The 16,117-nt window shown below is 43.4% G+C and overlaps 1 protein-coding gene across 2 annotated transcripts; it reads left to right on the top strand.

Moving 5' to 3' along the window:
* The first annotated feature begins 1,819 nt into the window (after positions 1 to 1,819).
* On the top strand, positions 1,820 to 15,805 carry plcd1a (phospholipase C, delta 1a). Of its 2 annotated transcripts, none has more exons than XM_058630599.1 (15): positions 1,820 to 2,065; positions 6,545 to 6,703; positions 10,433 to 10,661; positions 10,773 to 10,902; positions 11,001 to 11,229; positions 11,323 to 11,524; positions 11,931 to 12,075; positions 12,165 to 12,317; positions 13,605 to 13,754; positions 13,833 to 13,989; positions 14,200 to 14,316; positions 14,407 to 14,585; positions 15,153 to 15,288; positions 15,379 to 15,528; positions 15,665 to 15,805. In XM_058630599.1, exons 1-15 carry the CDS (start codon positions 2,035 to 2,037, stop codon positions 15,754 to 15,756), a joined length of 2,259 nt encoding a protein of 752 aa, XP_058486582.1. In that variant the 5' UTR covers positions 1,820 to 2,034; the 3' UTR covers positions 15,757 to 15,805. The 2 variants fall into 2 exon arrangements, with proteins under 2 accessions (XP_058486582.1, XP_058486573.1); XM_058630590.1 differs by lacking the exon at positions 1,820 to 2,065 and adding an exon at positions 3,312 to 3,506.
* Positions 15,806 to 16,117: the final 312 nt, after the last annotated feature.

The following is a 16,117-nucleotide window of genomic DNA, read 5'->3' as shown; positions in this document are numbered from 1 at the left end:
TTTGTGCCGTATGTAATTTTTTTTGCCATAGAAAAGTAAAGAAACATAACACTTCAGCCGTAACCAAATATTTGACTGCACTGATCAGCTCATGTGGTGAGACAAGTGGGACTCTGGAAGAGACAAAGCTCACTTTGTAGCTTCTTGTGGTTCATCAGAGAGAGAGAGAGACGTTTTCTTTTCTTTTTTTCTACAAGGCTAATAACGACGAGGAGGCCGGCAGAAGCTGATAATAGAGTGGCACAAAGAATGATTTATCCAGACCAGGACTGTCCAAAGTTGCCCCACTACAAGGTTTTATTTGGCCCTTCAGGAAAAAAAAAATAAAACCACTGTTTTTGTGAGGTAGACATGCTCCTTAAAATGATTTCTTAGGAAAAGGCGTCTGAAAGGCAAGGACCAGCTCTATGTTCGTCATCAGCGGTCACTGATGTTGCAATCATTGCAGCCATTTAGGGGAATATTTGTCAAATTCAGATTCAGGTTAAACTGAGATGTGAGTTTCCTGCACTTTAAAAGCTGACATTTGTGACAGGTAAATACAAAGTATTGTTTGCTTGCACCTTAATATAATACAATTGGTGTTTACATTTTTGGCCCTCGACCTACTATCAAGTTTCAATTTTGGCCCTTAATGGAAACGCGTTACTGTAATTGAGTAGGTTTTTTTTGTGTACATTAAAATTTGTAATTTTATTTTTACTTAAATATGTTTTATTGGAAGTATTGCACTTTGCTACATTTTAAATCACATCCGTTACTGAGTAAAAATATGTTGCCTGAATTTAAAAAATAAAATAAATCAATCAATCATGCACTGGAAACTTTGGCAGTGAATGATGAGGACAGGTGAATGAAAAATGAGGACAGGTGAATGATGAGGACAGGTGAATGATGAGGACAGGTGAATGAAAAATGAGGACCGGTGAATGATGAGGACAGGTGAATGAAAAATGAGGACAGGTGAACGATGAGGACAAGTGAATGAAAAATGAGGACTGGTGAACGATGAGGACAGGTGAATGATGAGGCCAGGTGAATGAATGATGAATGAATGATGAGGACAGGTGAATGATGAGTAAGTAACTAAGTAACTTTTACTTTGAGTGCATTTTAAACAAGCTACTTTTTTGACTTTAACTTGAGTACATTTTCAGAGCAGTACTTTTACTTGTACATAAGTAAAATGCTGATGAGCGACACTCATGCCAGAAAGTGCAGTTTCTGGTAAGTATTGTTTTGACAAGAGGTGGGATAGGTATGCATTCTAAATAGTGCTGGTGTATTTATTTAGTGCATATCTCTGGACTTGGAAGTCGGAAAAAAACCCGCTCTCTCTAAAGCTGCAGTGGAATGAATTGATGCCTTTATCTGCCGTCATTGGCTCGACATTCTGTGAAGACCTCAGGTATCACAGCAATGTTGGTCACACAGTGGTGCGATGTGATGCCACCGCCAACATTACCTGTGTGATGGAAAAAAAAAAAACAACAACACTCATCATGCTGTATGAGTGTAAATGGCATGCAGACTGAGGCAACACCTTAAATAAATCTAAACACGCTCTATAGGTTCCACAATGCTACGCAAAATCACTTAAGATCAGGTCATTTGCTCATGTAGACACGATGATCAACACTGGGGCCTTGAGCACAAGTTTATTTTTAGTCCATGTTGGTTGAATTCCATGTAAAGATTTAGTTTCCACTGACGAGGAGCTGCTGAATGAAAGTCATGAGAGACAAACACACACAGTCACAGTGGTGTACTTGTCAGACCGGTGTTGCAGTGGGTGTGGACTGAGCATGTAAGAGTCTGACGGATGCATAATAGCTGCTCACTGTGTGGGTTCGGCTGCAGAGTGGGACACAGGCTGGAATTTCAGGACAGACAGACAGACAGACAGAGAGAGACAGACACTTTATGGTGGTGGTGGTGGTCATAACTCGCATCACATCAGTGAGAGTACACCAGAGGAGAAGAGGACTGTGTCCCTGTGGATGGTGATTTACATTTGACTGACAGAGAAGCACAATGGAGGCAAACGGCACAGCTGGAAAAATGGGTGAGTTGTGACTAACACAGTTTTACTATTACTATTATCGTTATCAAGAAACTCCCCCGCTGTAATGTCTCTTATCTGGTCTTCAGGTGTTACGTAATAAATCTTTAGATTGTTTCAAAAGCAGAGACATGTGACTTTCTTTACTTCCTGCTGCTTTATATTACATTTGTTAGTAAAATACAATATAATAGGGCTCACGATGGGGTTTGTTTGGTGACATCCTGCTAAGGCTTAAAGTATGTTAGAGTCACAGTGTGAAATACAATGTGGAAAAATTAAGTTTAACCTGTTTTTTATTATACCTATGCTGAAATCGGAATTTGTGTTAAAAACAATCACTGTTGGGTTGGGTTCTGATCATAGGGCGGCACTATTTTGCAGCTCACTGGCCCTGATAAAGATTAAATAGCCTAAAGATACAGTAAATACTACAGAGAAGCCAAAGCAGCAAATGAATAAAGAGACTCATGGCAACATGAAGACCAATTTCTTCTTAACTGATCAGCCATTGTTTTCTGTTTTAATGTATATATTAATTTCATATGGAGATTGCACTTTAACCCTCATTTAACTCAATTAAAATCTAATGAGATTATGTAAAAATGTGGATTACCATTTGTCTGTGTGTGTGTGTGTGTGTGTGTTATTTATTTGTTACCAGTTCAGTACAAAAATGTACACAATGTATATATTTTTCTGTATAATTTTGGATATATAAAGTATATGTATAGGAATATGTACCGGCACAATATGCGCACAATAACTGGTATCAAGTAGAGGTTTATTAATATATATATATATTTAAAGTTTTTTATAATCTCAGTGACTAAATTCATCCAAACATTTTTTTTTTGGACAAAATTTAGTTGTATGGTTTTATATTAATATTTTATATTACTATATTGAATACATTCTAATAAAGTCTAATCTGGCCATAGAGTAAGCCATTTCAGTCAACCTCTAGTTTGAAGAATAATAATACTAAAAGCAACTGGAAAAACAACTGGAGAGTCACTGTTTCTGGGACTTTGATTGACAGCAGCTGTGAGCCAATTACATTTGCTCTGAAGTCAATGAACACCAAAACACCAATACGACCTTCGGATTAAATTATACCACACATATTGTAATCTGATATAATAAAAGTCTTTGATAGAAGTGCAGGGTGTGTGTGAGTGTACACATGAACAAATTGCGGCTATAACAGAGCAATAAATGATCTTAGACCCGCCCCACGGGGGGGTGAACACTGAGACTTCTCTTCCACACCGAGCACACAGCTCAATCCACGGCTACTGTGATTTATTTATTTATTTTTAAATTGTGTTGTTGTTAAACGCAATGTCCTGTTTACACAAACGTCCCAAGCGGACACACTCAGAGGAACTTGCTTTCCAAGAGCGGATGGGGAGGGTCGCGGAGGAGAATGGAAAATTCATAGGTGAGTTGCGGAGAGTGCGTCCACGCACGCAAACTGTGTGCAGATGTGCAAACAATCTGATCTCAATCGGATCATAATGTAAACGATGTTCACAGTTGTAGCCGCGGCTGTTATTGAGGGGGGTTAAACCCGCTTCCTTGTTGCCTGGAGCGGTGCATTTTTCTTTCATTCTGCCAGAATGTAACGTGAGAGGAAGTTCGTGGTGGGATCGACTCATGACCATGTTTCTGTTTTTCAAACAAGAGGGAAATGCTTGCGAGTGCTTAAGCAGGAGCTGGCTAAAGCTTGAGGGGAATCTCCTGTGCTGTTTGGACTCGTCCTGTGTCTCTCCTGTCTCACACTATGTGCACTTTCATAACACACACAGACAGAGAGAGAGAGAGACAGAGAGAGAGAGACAGCAACCCAGCTGACAATATTTGGTTCCCAGAACGTTCTGGGAACGTTACCTTTTGGTTGTAAGAAAGTTCTCTGAAGGTTCCCCACATAGATTCTCCGGTGGTTGCCACAGAAAGATCTCCTAACTGTCCCCTAACGTTAGTTTTTGGTTGTCACAACTTATTGTAACTTTTCTACAACCTTCATACAACCTTTAGAAAACATTCTCTTAAGGCTCCCTGTAAGTTCCTTTTCTACAGCCTTCATACAACCTTTAGAGAATGTTCTCTAAAGGTTCCCGGAACGTTCCCTTAACCTTTGTATGAAGGTTGTGACAAAGTAACACTAGGGGAACGTTCTGGGAATCTTTAGAGAACGTTGTATAAAGGTTCCCCTAACGTTAGTTTGTCACAACCTTCATACAACTTTAGAGAATGTTCTCTCTTGATTTCTAGAACGTTTCCAGAGCGTTACATTTCTACAACCTTCATAGAACCTTTAGAGAACATTCTCTAAGGGTTCCCAGAAGGTTACTTTGTCACAACATCCATACAACCTTTAGAGAACATTTAAAGGTTTCCTGTCAAACTAATGCTGAAGGATTGTGGCTGTAAGGTGAGGGAACTTCTTAAAAAACTCACACCATGTTTAGTCTCCCTAACACCGGAGTTAGTTCAGCTCCATTTTTTGCTTGGAAAAAAAAAGTATCATGTTGTAACCAAAGACAGGACTCAGCTGTAATTCCCTCCCCCCCTTCCTTCCTCCTTTCTTTCCTCTCTTCTTTCCTCTCAGCCCTCGTATCTCCCTGTCATTTAAACTCACTTCTTCACCACCTTCATGCCTCAGCTTGTCTCACTTGGTGTCTGTAGTGGGTCCATATCTTCCTATCGAGAGCCCCGCCGTCTGAAACTGATTAGTTTGCAAAAGAGAAAAGAAAAAAAGGGTTTAATAAAACATGTGATTCTCTTAAACCTCCCCTCAAAAGCACAGCATGACTCACTTTAATGATCTGGGGCGGGTCATAAATGATTAACACGCTTGTGGCTGTGTCTCTTTCCCTAAGAAAAGTAAGAGTCCTCAAATGAGAACAACAAAAAGCCCTGAGAAGCCGAGCTTGCGGAGAAAATGTCTGAAATGTTTGGGTCCCGCCCACAAATCTTGACTCTGTCCCAAACAAGTTGTCCTCAGCTGCCCTCTGTTTACTGTGAGGACATCGCTGACCATCATTACAACAGATACACATCAGTTGTTCCATTTAAACGAATGACGGTCGCACCCACTTGTGCTGGCAAATAGCATCACCCAACTTTGACATGAACAATAAACAGTAACAGCACAGTTGTTCTTTGAACTGTTGAATCATACGTCGTCCCACACCCTTCCAAGAAAGACATCATAAGCATATTTTCTTCCGCACAATGATAAACCACTTCGACTGTACGTGCTTATAGTAGTATTTTACAGAGTTCCTCTGTAATGCAGTCATTATGAAGTCATGTAGATATTTCTGTAGAACATAGATAGATAGATAGATAGTTTAATTTTCTTATGGTTTCTCCTTTTCGAGGTCACCACAGTGGATCATCTGCCTCCATCTTGTCCTCTCCCTTGTGTCCTCCTCTGTTACACCAACTGTCCTCATGTCCTCCTCCTTCACACCATCCATGAACCTTCGCTGTGTGGTCTTCCTCTTTTCCTCCTACGTCTTCCACATCCTTCGTCCAACATAATCCCAATCACCCTCCTCGGCGCGTGACCAGACCATCTCAATCTTGCCGCTCGCTTGCTTCGTTTTCCAAAACTCATTTCTAATCCTGTCCATCCTGGTCACTCCCATACAAACATCTCAGCATCTTCAGCCCCGCCACCTCCAGCTCCGCCTCCTGTCTTTTAGACATTGCCACTGTCTCCAAACCACACATGGATGGTTGACCCAGGTATTTAAACCCGTCCACTTTCTCTACCTGCATCTTCACACACACAGGTAGTCTGTCTCGCTTCAACTACCCTTCATTCCTCTTCGCTCCAGCGCACACCTCCACCTCTCCAGGCTCTCTCCCACCTGTCCACTACTCTCACTACAGATTACAACATCATCTACAAACAACATAGTCCTCAGAGACTCCTGCCTGACCTCACCTGTCAACCTTTTCATCACCATTTCAAACAAGAGCTGAAGTTCGGAGCCGATCCCTGATGTAATCCCACCTTCACCTTGCACACCTCATGTCCTGCACCAGCTTTACATACTTCTCTGGCACTTTACGACTTCCTCACACAATACCACAGTTCCTCTCTTGGGACTGAGATTATAAACTTTCTCTAGATCCACAAAGGGACAGTGCAACTTCTTCTGACCTTCTCCGTTCCTCTCCATCAACACTCTGAAAGCACATGTCACGTCTGTGGTTCTCTTTCATGAACCCATACTGCGGCTCGCTGATCTCCACTTCAACAAGTCTTTCCCATATCGTCATGGTGTGGTTTATACGGGATTAAACTTTTCCTGTCCGACCGAGCTGCGCAAACCGTACTTGTGAATATGACCAGTTCTTTGTTGTTTTCCATCATTTATGGGTCGGTAATAAGAAAAAAACAAACAAATGAATATAAAGACAGTTCTAGCTATAACACAGTGTCCCGTCTTTCCCTCCCCGCAGGTCTGGAGGGTGATTCAGATCTCCAGTTCCTCCTCATCGGCGGGGTCCTGCTCAAGATCCGCTCAAACTCCTGGAAGAAGAGCCGCTTCTTCAGACTGCAGGAGGACTGCAAGACCATCTGGCACGAGTCCCAACGACTGTTCAAGAAAAATCAGTCTTGTGAGTGTCCTCGCCTGCACGCTGTCACGTGTATTTGCATCAGTATGTGTGTGTGTGCCTGAGTGACGGAATCTGTTGACAGTCAATCCCTCTGTGGCTTTGGTCCTGGTATACTTCCGTGCGTGCAGCCAAGATTTTGGAACCGTTCGCAAAGAGCCGATGGCGAGGTCAGATACTACAGGACCCTGACGCACTTTGGCGCGTGCAGCATGTGGGAAAGTATACCAGGGCCTTTAAGAATCCCACAAGTTGAAGATGGTGGAATGGAAAGAACCCACACAGATAATGTGGGGGAGCTAAAGAAACAATGGAAAATACTTGTGTGAGACTTGATTGTATGTTTTTCCAAGTGAGAGAGAGAGAGAGAGAGAGAGGAAGAGGGAGATGATGTCCCTGTGATTTCTGCTTCACTGATCCATTGTCAGGGTGTGAATGTGTTTACACCTCTGGCAGTGTCTCCCAGTCAGCCCACTGATCAAACACTGACAGGTAAACAAGTGAGTCATATGTGCAGTATATTGACTCCCACACATACAGACGCTCGAGTGAAATCTGCTCAGATGTGGACATGAATGTCACTGACGTTTCCTGGTTTACGGAAACACTTTGCCATTTGTCTTATTGCTCTCCCCGCTGTGATTTTGCGAGCTCTAAATAAGCTTTGGCATCAGGTAGAAGAGGACAAACGTGGATTGTTTTTGAAACACATTTAGTTTTCAGTTCATAGATAAAGGGGAATTCCAGCTGTATCCTATGGTCCTATGGTTTCTACTAAGAAATTGATGAAATTGTTATTGTGAGTCAAACACTTAACTGAGGCACTAGTGAAAATCCCAGAATTCCCCAGTGAGCAGTAACTGTCCATGACTGTCCTGTCAGTCTGCTCCATATTGTAATTCTATATTGTGTAGAAAGCAGGACAGCTATTGTCCGTCTGTCTGTGTGTCCTCTGTTGCTGTTGCTGAGGTTTCTCCCACCTGCTGCAGCTGTTTTTATACCCCCCTTTTTTCCACATCCTTTTGTTATTAAATATACATATCAGCGAGCTAAGAATAGAGGCTGTCATATGTTATGTATATGTCATTCTGAGTCAGCTCTTCAAATCTGGGCTCTGTGAATAAAGAGGGTTGACCATATTTGGCTTATATTCTTGGCATATTTATTTTGTGCCAAGGTAAAAATAAATAGTAATCCATATTTTTTGTATTATTTATGATAAATTCAGCTGTCCTCTAATCAGATATTGCATGTTTTAGAATCCAATCTGAACTGAACAGAGTTGTTTTAAGTTAGAACACTTGATGCGATGAACACATTTTAACTGACATCTATTCTCATGAGTTCCAAGAACAAATAGTGTCTACATTTTGCTATAAAAATACTAATATTTCCCTGTAAAAATTAGGTTTTAGAACTTTTTTAAAAAATGTATTTACCACAACAATCTCCGTGTGACATCAGTCACGTCAACAGATTTCTCATATCAGAATTTGACTAAACAACCGTCAGGCTGACATTCAAACACGTACAGCAGATAGTGTAAGTAGGTGGTTATTGTTTTGCATGCCTTTGCTCAGCATTCATTTGAATACAAGTTCAACTTTAACCTGAAGGTTAAGTTTGTACACACACTCTGACACAGTTGACTAAACCCCACACACACACAGTGAGAAACATTCTCTTCCTTCTATGCTGATTTTTTTTTTTTTTTTTTTTTGTCTCACTCCCCTTTTGAGAAAAACTAATTTAGAAAGCGCAGCATGAACTTTGTTAGACCGGCACAATAATGCCTTTGTGTGAACTCTTATCTGGTATTCGAGCGATGCCTGTGTGACACGGCTGACGTCTCGGACATTGTGGTCGGGCCTCTCCAGATGGGATTCTCTGAAACGGTTCCAAATTCACAATTCCTAAAATCCCACGCGGTATGTTATGCTGTGCTGGGGATAACATTTATCCACAGATGCTGCGCTCCTGCTGAGCACTTCTCAGGTAGTTCTGCTTGCCCTGCAGTCAGCTGAGTGCACACACTCTCCAACCTTCACCACACTGCCTCCTCAGTTTATTTCTCCCTCAACCAGGCTGACCTTCAGATTTATTCTGCCACTAGATCAAGTCTGATTTTCCACAAGCACAAAGCTTGCTCTTCACCAGACGCTCAATCACAGGGTCGTAAAATGTTAGAAACCCTATCCCGGCTCCACGGCTGGGCCTCTCAGCTAAGCCTGGCTGTTTTGTCAGAAGAGCTGCTGTTGCCATTTAGCGTGATGACATAATCCACGGCCGCGCACGCTCTTCCGTACGTTAAGCTGCCGTACAAAAGGCCTCGCCGCTGACGCGTGGGTGAAAAACAGTCTGCGTGAGCACAGAGACCTTGGGTTTTGTTGTCTCTGTGCGGCTGATAACACGGAAAAATATTTTTAGCCCCATAACGTCGATCAGAGTATTTGACATGTGGTGCTCTTTTGTGTGCCAGTGCGTGAGGCAAGCAGATTCAGGGGCGGTCAAGTTGCATCAAACCGATGTGAAGTAGAGGGATGAAATCTCAGTGGAATGTGCGTTGGGTTGCCAAAGAATCCAAGTGTTCAGCAGACAGAAAAGACATCTACCCAGCGCAGTCCTTGGTAAACAAGATTCTGGATCGGCCCCAGCGTTATGTAACTTGTTTGGGAAAGACGGAAAAGAGACAGAAACACCCTTAAAAAAAACACACACACACACACACACACAAACACACACACACACACACACAGTGTGTATGCGCCGTATGTTGGTTTTCCTTTCTTATCTGTTGTCATTGTGCTCCTTGTGAGTGAAGGCCACAAGAAAAGAGCTGCCACACAGGAACAAAAGCCTCCTGTTGATAAGAAGTCAAAACTGTTTCTAGCTCTCGTGTCCATGTGGACAAAGCATCTGTTGTCATGAGATAATGCCAAACTGTCAAGGTACCACTGTGACTGACAGCAACAATAATATAGTAGTACAATAGTAGTTGTCAACTCATGCGGCTCTAAGGAAGACAGTAGCAAGTAGCAAATGCAGGATATGTATAGATTATACAGTGTGTTGGACCAAATGACTAATTACTATGTTGTGTTTTTGGCCACATTTACATACAGTATGTGTTTCATTTTCTGATTGTCTGGATCGATCTTGATTACATTTTCTGGGGATAGACAGGATATGAACCAAGGAAGAATTCGTTTTTGGCGGTGATCCAGATGTGGATCAGGAGTCTGGATTATTTTTGCACAATTGGTGACCTTCAAGCCTTTCTGCATGGAGTTTGCGTGTTCTTCCCGTGTGTGGGTTCTGCGGTTTCCTCCCTCAGTCTAAAAACAAACAGATTTGGGGATTATCTCCATGTGGATTGGCGACCCATTCCAGATTGGCACCAACAACCTTCATGTGGAGGATAAAGCGGTAGAAGTTGAGTGAGTGAGTGAGTGGTGACCTTTCAAGATACTGTAGGGGAGTGGTCTTGGGAGAGAGTTGCAGTCCAATGGATGGTTCGCCTCTTATCCTAGAAGCTTCTTTAGTTCTGAGAAGAGCTTAAGAACTGGAATTGGATGACTGAGAACTTCCACACTCATTTGTATCACAATATTTCATTTCTAATTCTCATGGGAGCGTTTCCACATCTAACTTGCTTTGTCTAGAATGTTTAAGGCTGTAAATGTTGTCTTTGGCAAATGTTCAAGTTTTCTCCAATCTCTGCTCTCCAAACAGTCTCCATTGACGACATTGATTCGGTGCGTATGGGCCGTCAGTCTGAGGGACTTAACAAGCACACCAACCCCACTGATGAAGAGCGGTGCTTCTCCATCATTTTCAAGGGCCGCAAGAGAAACCTCGACCTGATGGCCTGCAACAATGACGAGGCGAAGCAGTGGGTCAACGGCCTGAACAAGATCATCAACAACATGCGCAACCTCAGCCGCCAGCAGAAGAGCGAACAGTATCCTCCGCAAAGTTTATCAACGGGCCATGTGTTGTATACAAGTCTGTTGTTTGAGTTGAGTACTTTGTCATGTTAAATGTGAACTGGATCCTTACATCTAAACAACAGCTGGATCCTCAACTGCATGCGAAAAGCGGACAAGAACGCAGACAACAAGATGACCCTGAAGGAGCTGAAGCACTTCCTGCGACAGATCAATGTCGAATGTGATGATACTTACGCTGAGGACATTTTCAAGGTGAGTCTCTCTCTCTCTCTCTCTGTCGCAAATTCTTTCACCTGAAATGAAGAAACATGTTTGATCGTGGTTTGTTTGTGATGTCTAATGTTGTGCAGAAATGTGACAAGTCCAATTCTGGAACCCTGGAAGGTGCAGAAATCGAGCACTTCTATGAACTTCTAACGCACCGGGAGGAGATAGATGTGATTTACGGGAACTATGCTCACACAGAGGGTCAGATGAGCGCCAACGACTTGCTGGACTTCCTGCTAAACGAGCAAAGGGAGCAGGCGACCATGAATGACGCGCTCAAGTTGATCGAGAAACACGAGATCGATGAAACAGGTGGGTTCGACTCAGACACCCGACAACCTTGGATTTGCATCGCGTACTTCACATTGCACGTTTTGATTTCGTCCGCTCCTCGTTTGTCTCCAGCGAAGCAGAAGAAGCACATGACGAAAGATGGCTTCCTGATGTACCTGCACACAGAGGACGGATCCATCCTGAACCCTGCCCACAAACGAGTGTACCAGGACATGAGCCAGCCCCTCAACCATTATTACATCTCCTCCTCACACAACACATACCTGATGGAGGACCAGCTCAGAGGACCCAGCAGCACAGAGGCCTACATCAAGTAACTACATAGCAATCATCACTAATAGCAGGATTTTGTATTTTGTGTATGTCCAAACGTCTCCACTCGATGCTGATTAAGTCTCTTTTCATGTCACAGTGAGGGAGGCAAGGTAGAAGCACAAAAGTAAAGTGAGATCGCTGCAAAGGTTTCTTCTGCTAAAGAAACCTTCAGCAACTGCTGGGTAGTGGAAAGGTGGGAGTGTAGAGATGCCAGTAGTGTTCTGGTAAATACTCAGAAATCCTCAAGGGGGCGACAGAAGTTATGCACAGGAAGTTTAACAAGATACAAACAGCGTCAAGGTCTCAGTAGTTCCTACAACTTTATAAAGTAGCTTTAGGACTAGAGAGGACAAGAGCAACATCTGTGGCCTGCTGAAGATAGGTTTTGTGTTTGTTTGTTGCAGAGCACTGATGAAGAGCTGCCGCTGTGTGGAGCTGGACTGCTGGGACGGGGCCAATGGGGAGCCGGTGATCTATCACGGCTACACGCTGACATCCAAAGTGCTCTTCAGAGACGTCATCAAAGCTGTTAAAGAATATGCCTTCAAGGTACATAATTGCATTCCAAGCGAGATCATTTGGATCAAGCCCATCCGAATTCCTGCTCTTATTCGTTTGATTACCTCTTGTTTTCCCAGACGTCCGACTACCCTGTCATCCTGTCCCTGGAGAACCACTGCTCCGTGGAGCAACAGAAGCTCATGGCCCATCACATGATCGCCATTCTCGGCGACGCCTTGGTCACGAAGCCTCTGGGCAGCACTGTACCCGCCAGCTTCCCATCACCTGAGGTATGTGGCCTCAAACCTGAGAGCAGAGCAGTGGTAAAATAAAAGACCAAGAAGGGCCAAGAAAAGGACTGAGGTTAGGGTTAGGCTTAGTGGATATTCACTGTTGGCACAAACAATTAATAACGTCAACATTTCCATGGCCATTAATAACTCATCCAATGCAGAAGGGTGGGTTCCCTGTGCGTCTGTAAGGCAGAATAAGAATAGGCTGCAGTGAGATGCACTGTAATTACAGCCTTGCTTAGTAATCACTCACAGAAGAACACACCCAAAAAAATCCACAGTAAACACATCCCCTTTTTTCTTTCTTTTTTTTTAATTTCCTGTTTTCTTTAACTTGAATATTGGATTTGTCTGGGAAAGGAAGCTGATTCAATTCAACTCATAAGCTGAGCTCCAAATAAACTGCTACACCATCATCTCATCAAGCCTCTGCTCCACGCATCCATTTTTTTAATGGCTTTATCCTCCATATAAGGGTTGTGAAGGAACTGGAGCCAAACCCAGCTGACATAGGAAAGGCGGGGTACAAGTTGTCTGTCCATCACAAGGCCAACATGTAGAGATAATCATTCATCCATTTAGCTGGAGTACCTGGATAGAACCTACACACACACACTAAGTGGCTCTGCGTGGTCTTTTTCATATTATTTTGAAATGAAGGCAGTCTGGTCCGTCCCATTCTTGTGAGTGCAATATCTCAGGAAAAGTAAATCATTTGAAATTTGGCACAAATGTCCATGGTTGTCAAATGTCAAAGGTCAAGGTGACTGTGGCACTAATGTTGCCTTCTACTCAGAGGATAACTGTCAAGATTTGAGTGATCAAGTTTAAAATTATATTCCTGTTAAGTCAACATGAGCATGTTATCTCGGTCAATAGATTCAAAGTATTGGTCAGATTATGCATACAAAACCCCCATTGTAGGATTTAAATTCAGCAAGGATGTACAGCTGTTTCAACTAAAAAATGCTCAGTACTAGGAGAGACACAGAGTGGGGACGCGGGAGACTAGAATTTCAACTATAAGTGTCACGGAAAGTCTGCAGTCCTGTTTGAAATGTAACAGCCATGGTAGGACTAACCCTGTGGCACCGTCAGCCTCGAAGGAAAAAGTGATCCTCGCCTTACACAACATTTTCCTTCCTGTCATGGGAAGTAGCAGTCGACCATCATTGCTGAATGATCGTATAATTCCCTGCTATAATGTTGCACAGCATCTTGACTTATGAGTTATGAGTTGAGAAATTGCTCAACGACACATGATATTTGTCCGTGTGAGTGCAGGAGCTGAAGGGGAAGTTCATCATTAAGGGGAAGCGAATGAACAAGCTGGAGGCCGCCTTCACCAACAACAACACCATCGAAGAAGACACCGTGTCCGAGGAGGACGAGGCTGCAGACTGCACGGAGAATGGACAAAAAACCAAGTCAAAGGTAAAAAAAAAACATCATGTTTGATGTGAGAAAGGATCATAGCGCACATGCATGACCCGAGCCCTCGTGATCTTTTAGAAATCAAAGATGAAACTCGCCAAAGAGCTCTCGGACCTCGTCGTCTACTGCAAGAGCGTCCATTTCAGCGGCTTCGAACACGCCAAGGACAACCAGGCCTTCTACGAGATGTCGTCCTTCAAGGAGAGCAAAGCTTTCAACCTGGCTGACACCTCAGGTGAACCACTGCACCTGAATTCACCGTAATGGCATTTTAAGAGCGAGTCATACTTTTTCATAGCTCCAGAGAGCCACTGCTCATACTAAACGAGGGTTCCAGCATCCGGCCCAGCTCTCGAGCTCTCTAGCAAACAGTACGACCCGGGGGCCTTGGAGTCAGTCAACAAACTTGATGGTTTCTCACACGTGTTTTCATTTGCTCTCACAGCGAACGCCTTCATGCATCACAACATGGACAAACTCAGCCGGATCTACCCAGCGGGCTCCAGAACCGACTCCTCCAACTACAACCCTGTGCCCATGTGGAACGTCGGCTGTCAGATCGGTACACTCCCGTTATCATGTGCAGAAATGTGTCACCGTCACTGATGTTGCATGCCGAGTAACGAGTAACTGCCCCCTTCTTCTTTTTTAGTGGCACTGAACTTCCAGACTCCCCACAAAGAGATGCACATAAATCAGGGACGCTTTCTGCCAAATGGTTTCTGTGGCTACATCCTGAAACCCGAATTCCAGAGAAGTTTGTCCTCCCAGTTTAATCCTAATACGCCCACCGAGGGGCCCTGGGGAAAGAAGAAGGACTTCCATGTCATGGTGAGGCATCTTAATAACATCTTCTATGTGTCCCTGAAGCTTGAGAAAACATTTTAAATATTCATAAAACAGTGGTTGATTGCTGAGTTTCATGTGCAAGTTATTAAAATATTCACAGTTTGGGATCACAGCTTCGAATCCTAAGCTCCTCATGAAGGACAGAAGCACTAATTTTGTACACAACAGGTGACCTGGCGCAGCCTCTCCATCTCAAAATGTCTAAAACGCGTTTTATTGTGTGCAACAAGATAAAACACACGTCCAACTCTCCTGTAAACTCTTTTCTTTGTGAGGTTTTTTCATTGCAGGTAGAGCTGTATACACAGTAGGTTTAGTAAACAGTCAATAGTCTTTTTTAGAGCGTTTGATTTACTGAAGGGTTAGCATGGAATTATTGATCAGTAATGCCAAAGAAAACCCGGCCTTAAACATACATTCTTCAAATTGTTGCTAGAATCATCTGTTCCGTCACCAGTGATTGTAGCATATGCAGATACACCAAACGCTCCACAGCGCTACTAGTGGTCAAAAACTATGTGTACGTGTTGCTTAATTCCACCACACTAGATCATCTCAGCTCAGCAGCTACCAAAAATCAACAAGGACAAACACAAGTCCATCGTGGACCCTCTGGTCAGGGTGGAGATCCACGGCGTTCCAGCGGACAACGCCAGCAAGGAGACGCACTACATCAATAACAACGGTGAGCGGAAGTCACACAACTGTACACAATGTTTTCATCAGAGCAAAATGTCATTCATTCATTCATTCATTTATTCATTCATCGTTGCAGGGTTCAACCCCATGTGGAACGAGAGCTTCCAGTTCAGCATCCACGTCCCGGAGCTGACCATGGTGCGATTTGTGGTGGAGGACTATGACGCAACATCCCAGAATGATCACGTCGGGCAGTACTGTCTACCGCTCACCAGCATACAGAACGGTCAGATGCGTTCATATTCACCCACAAATATCTAATCCTAATCCCATCCATACATATTTTGTTGGGTTTTCCAACACTTTGACGCGTTGTTCATTCAAAATAATCTGAATAAAACTGACGTCGTCTTTCTCCTCAGGCTATCGCCACGTCCCACTGCTCACCAAGCGCGGTGACGTCATCTGCTCGGCCGGACTGTTCGTGCACCTCATGGTCATGGACGCCGCGTAGACTCGTATGTGGAAAAATGAAGCTGCGCCCCAGGAAACCGCTTCTTTTTTTTTTCCGCTGACTCACCATTGTAACATTTTCCTGTCAATGTGTGTCATTTTTAGTGTGCGAGAGCGCCTGTGTGGCAATGAAATGAAGAGTGAATGAAAAATGTGAATGAAAGAGCAGTGGAGTACAGTTATTTAAAGGTCGGAAGACTCATGTGTGAGTAAAGGTGTCGTATTTCCCCCTCAGGATAATAAGAACGTTTTTTTTATTGTTTTTTTATAAATAATACAACAAGCACTCAACTGATTTAGCGTTTTTAGCGACAGTGACATCGGTAAACTGTCCGATATCAAAGGGACAAAGAGCTCCGACC

The sequence above is a fragment of the Solea solea genome, chromosome 1 (genome assembly GCF_958295425.1).
Source record: "Solea solea chromosome 1, fSolSol10.1, whole genome shotgun sequence".
Lineage (NCBI taxonomy): Eukaryota > Metazoa > Chordata > Actinopteri > Pleuronectiformes > Soleidae > Solea > Solea solea.
The sequence above is the reverse complement of the archived record's forward strand: the minus strand, read 5'-3'. Positions and strand labels throughout refer to the sequence as shown.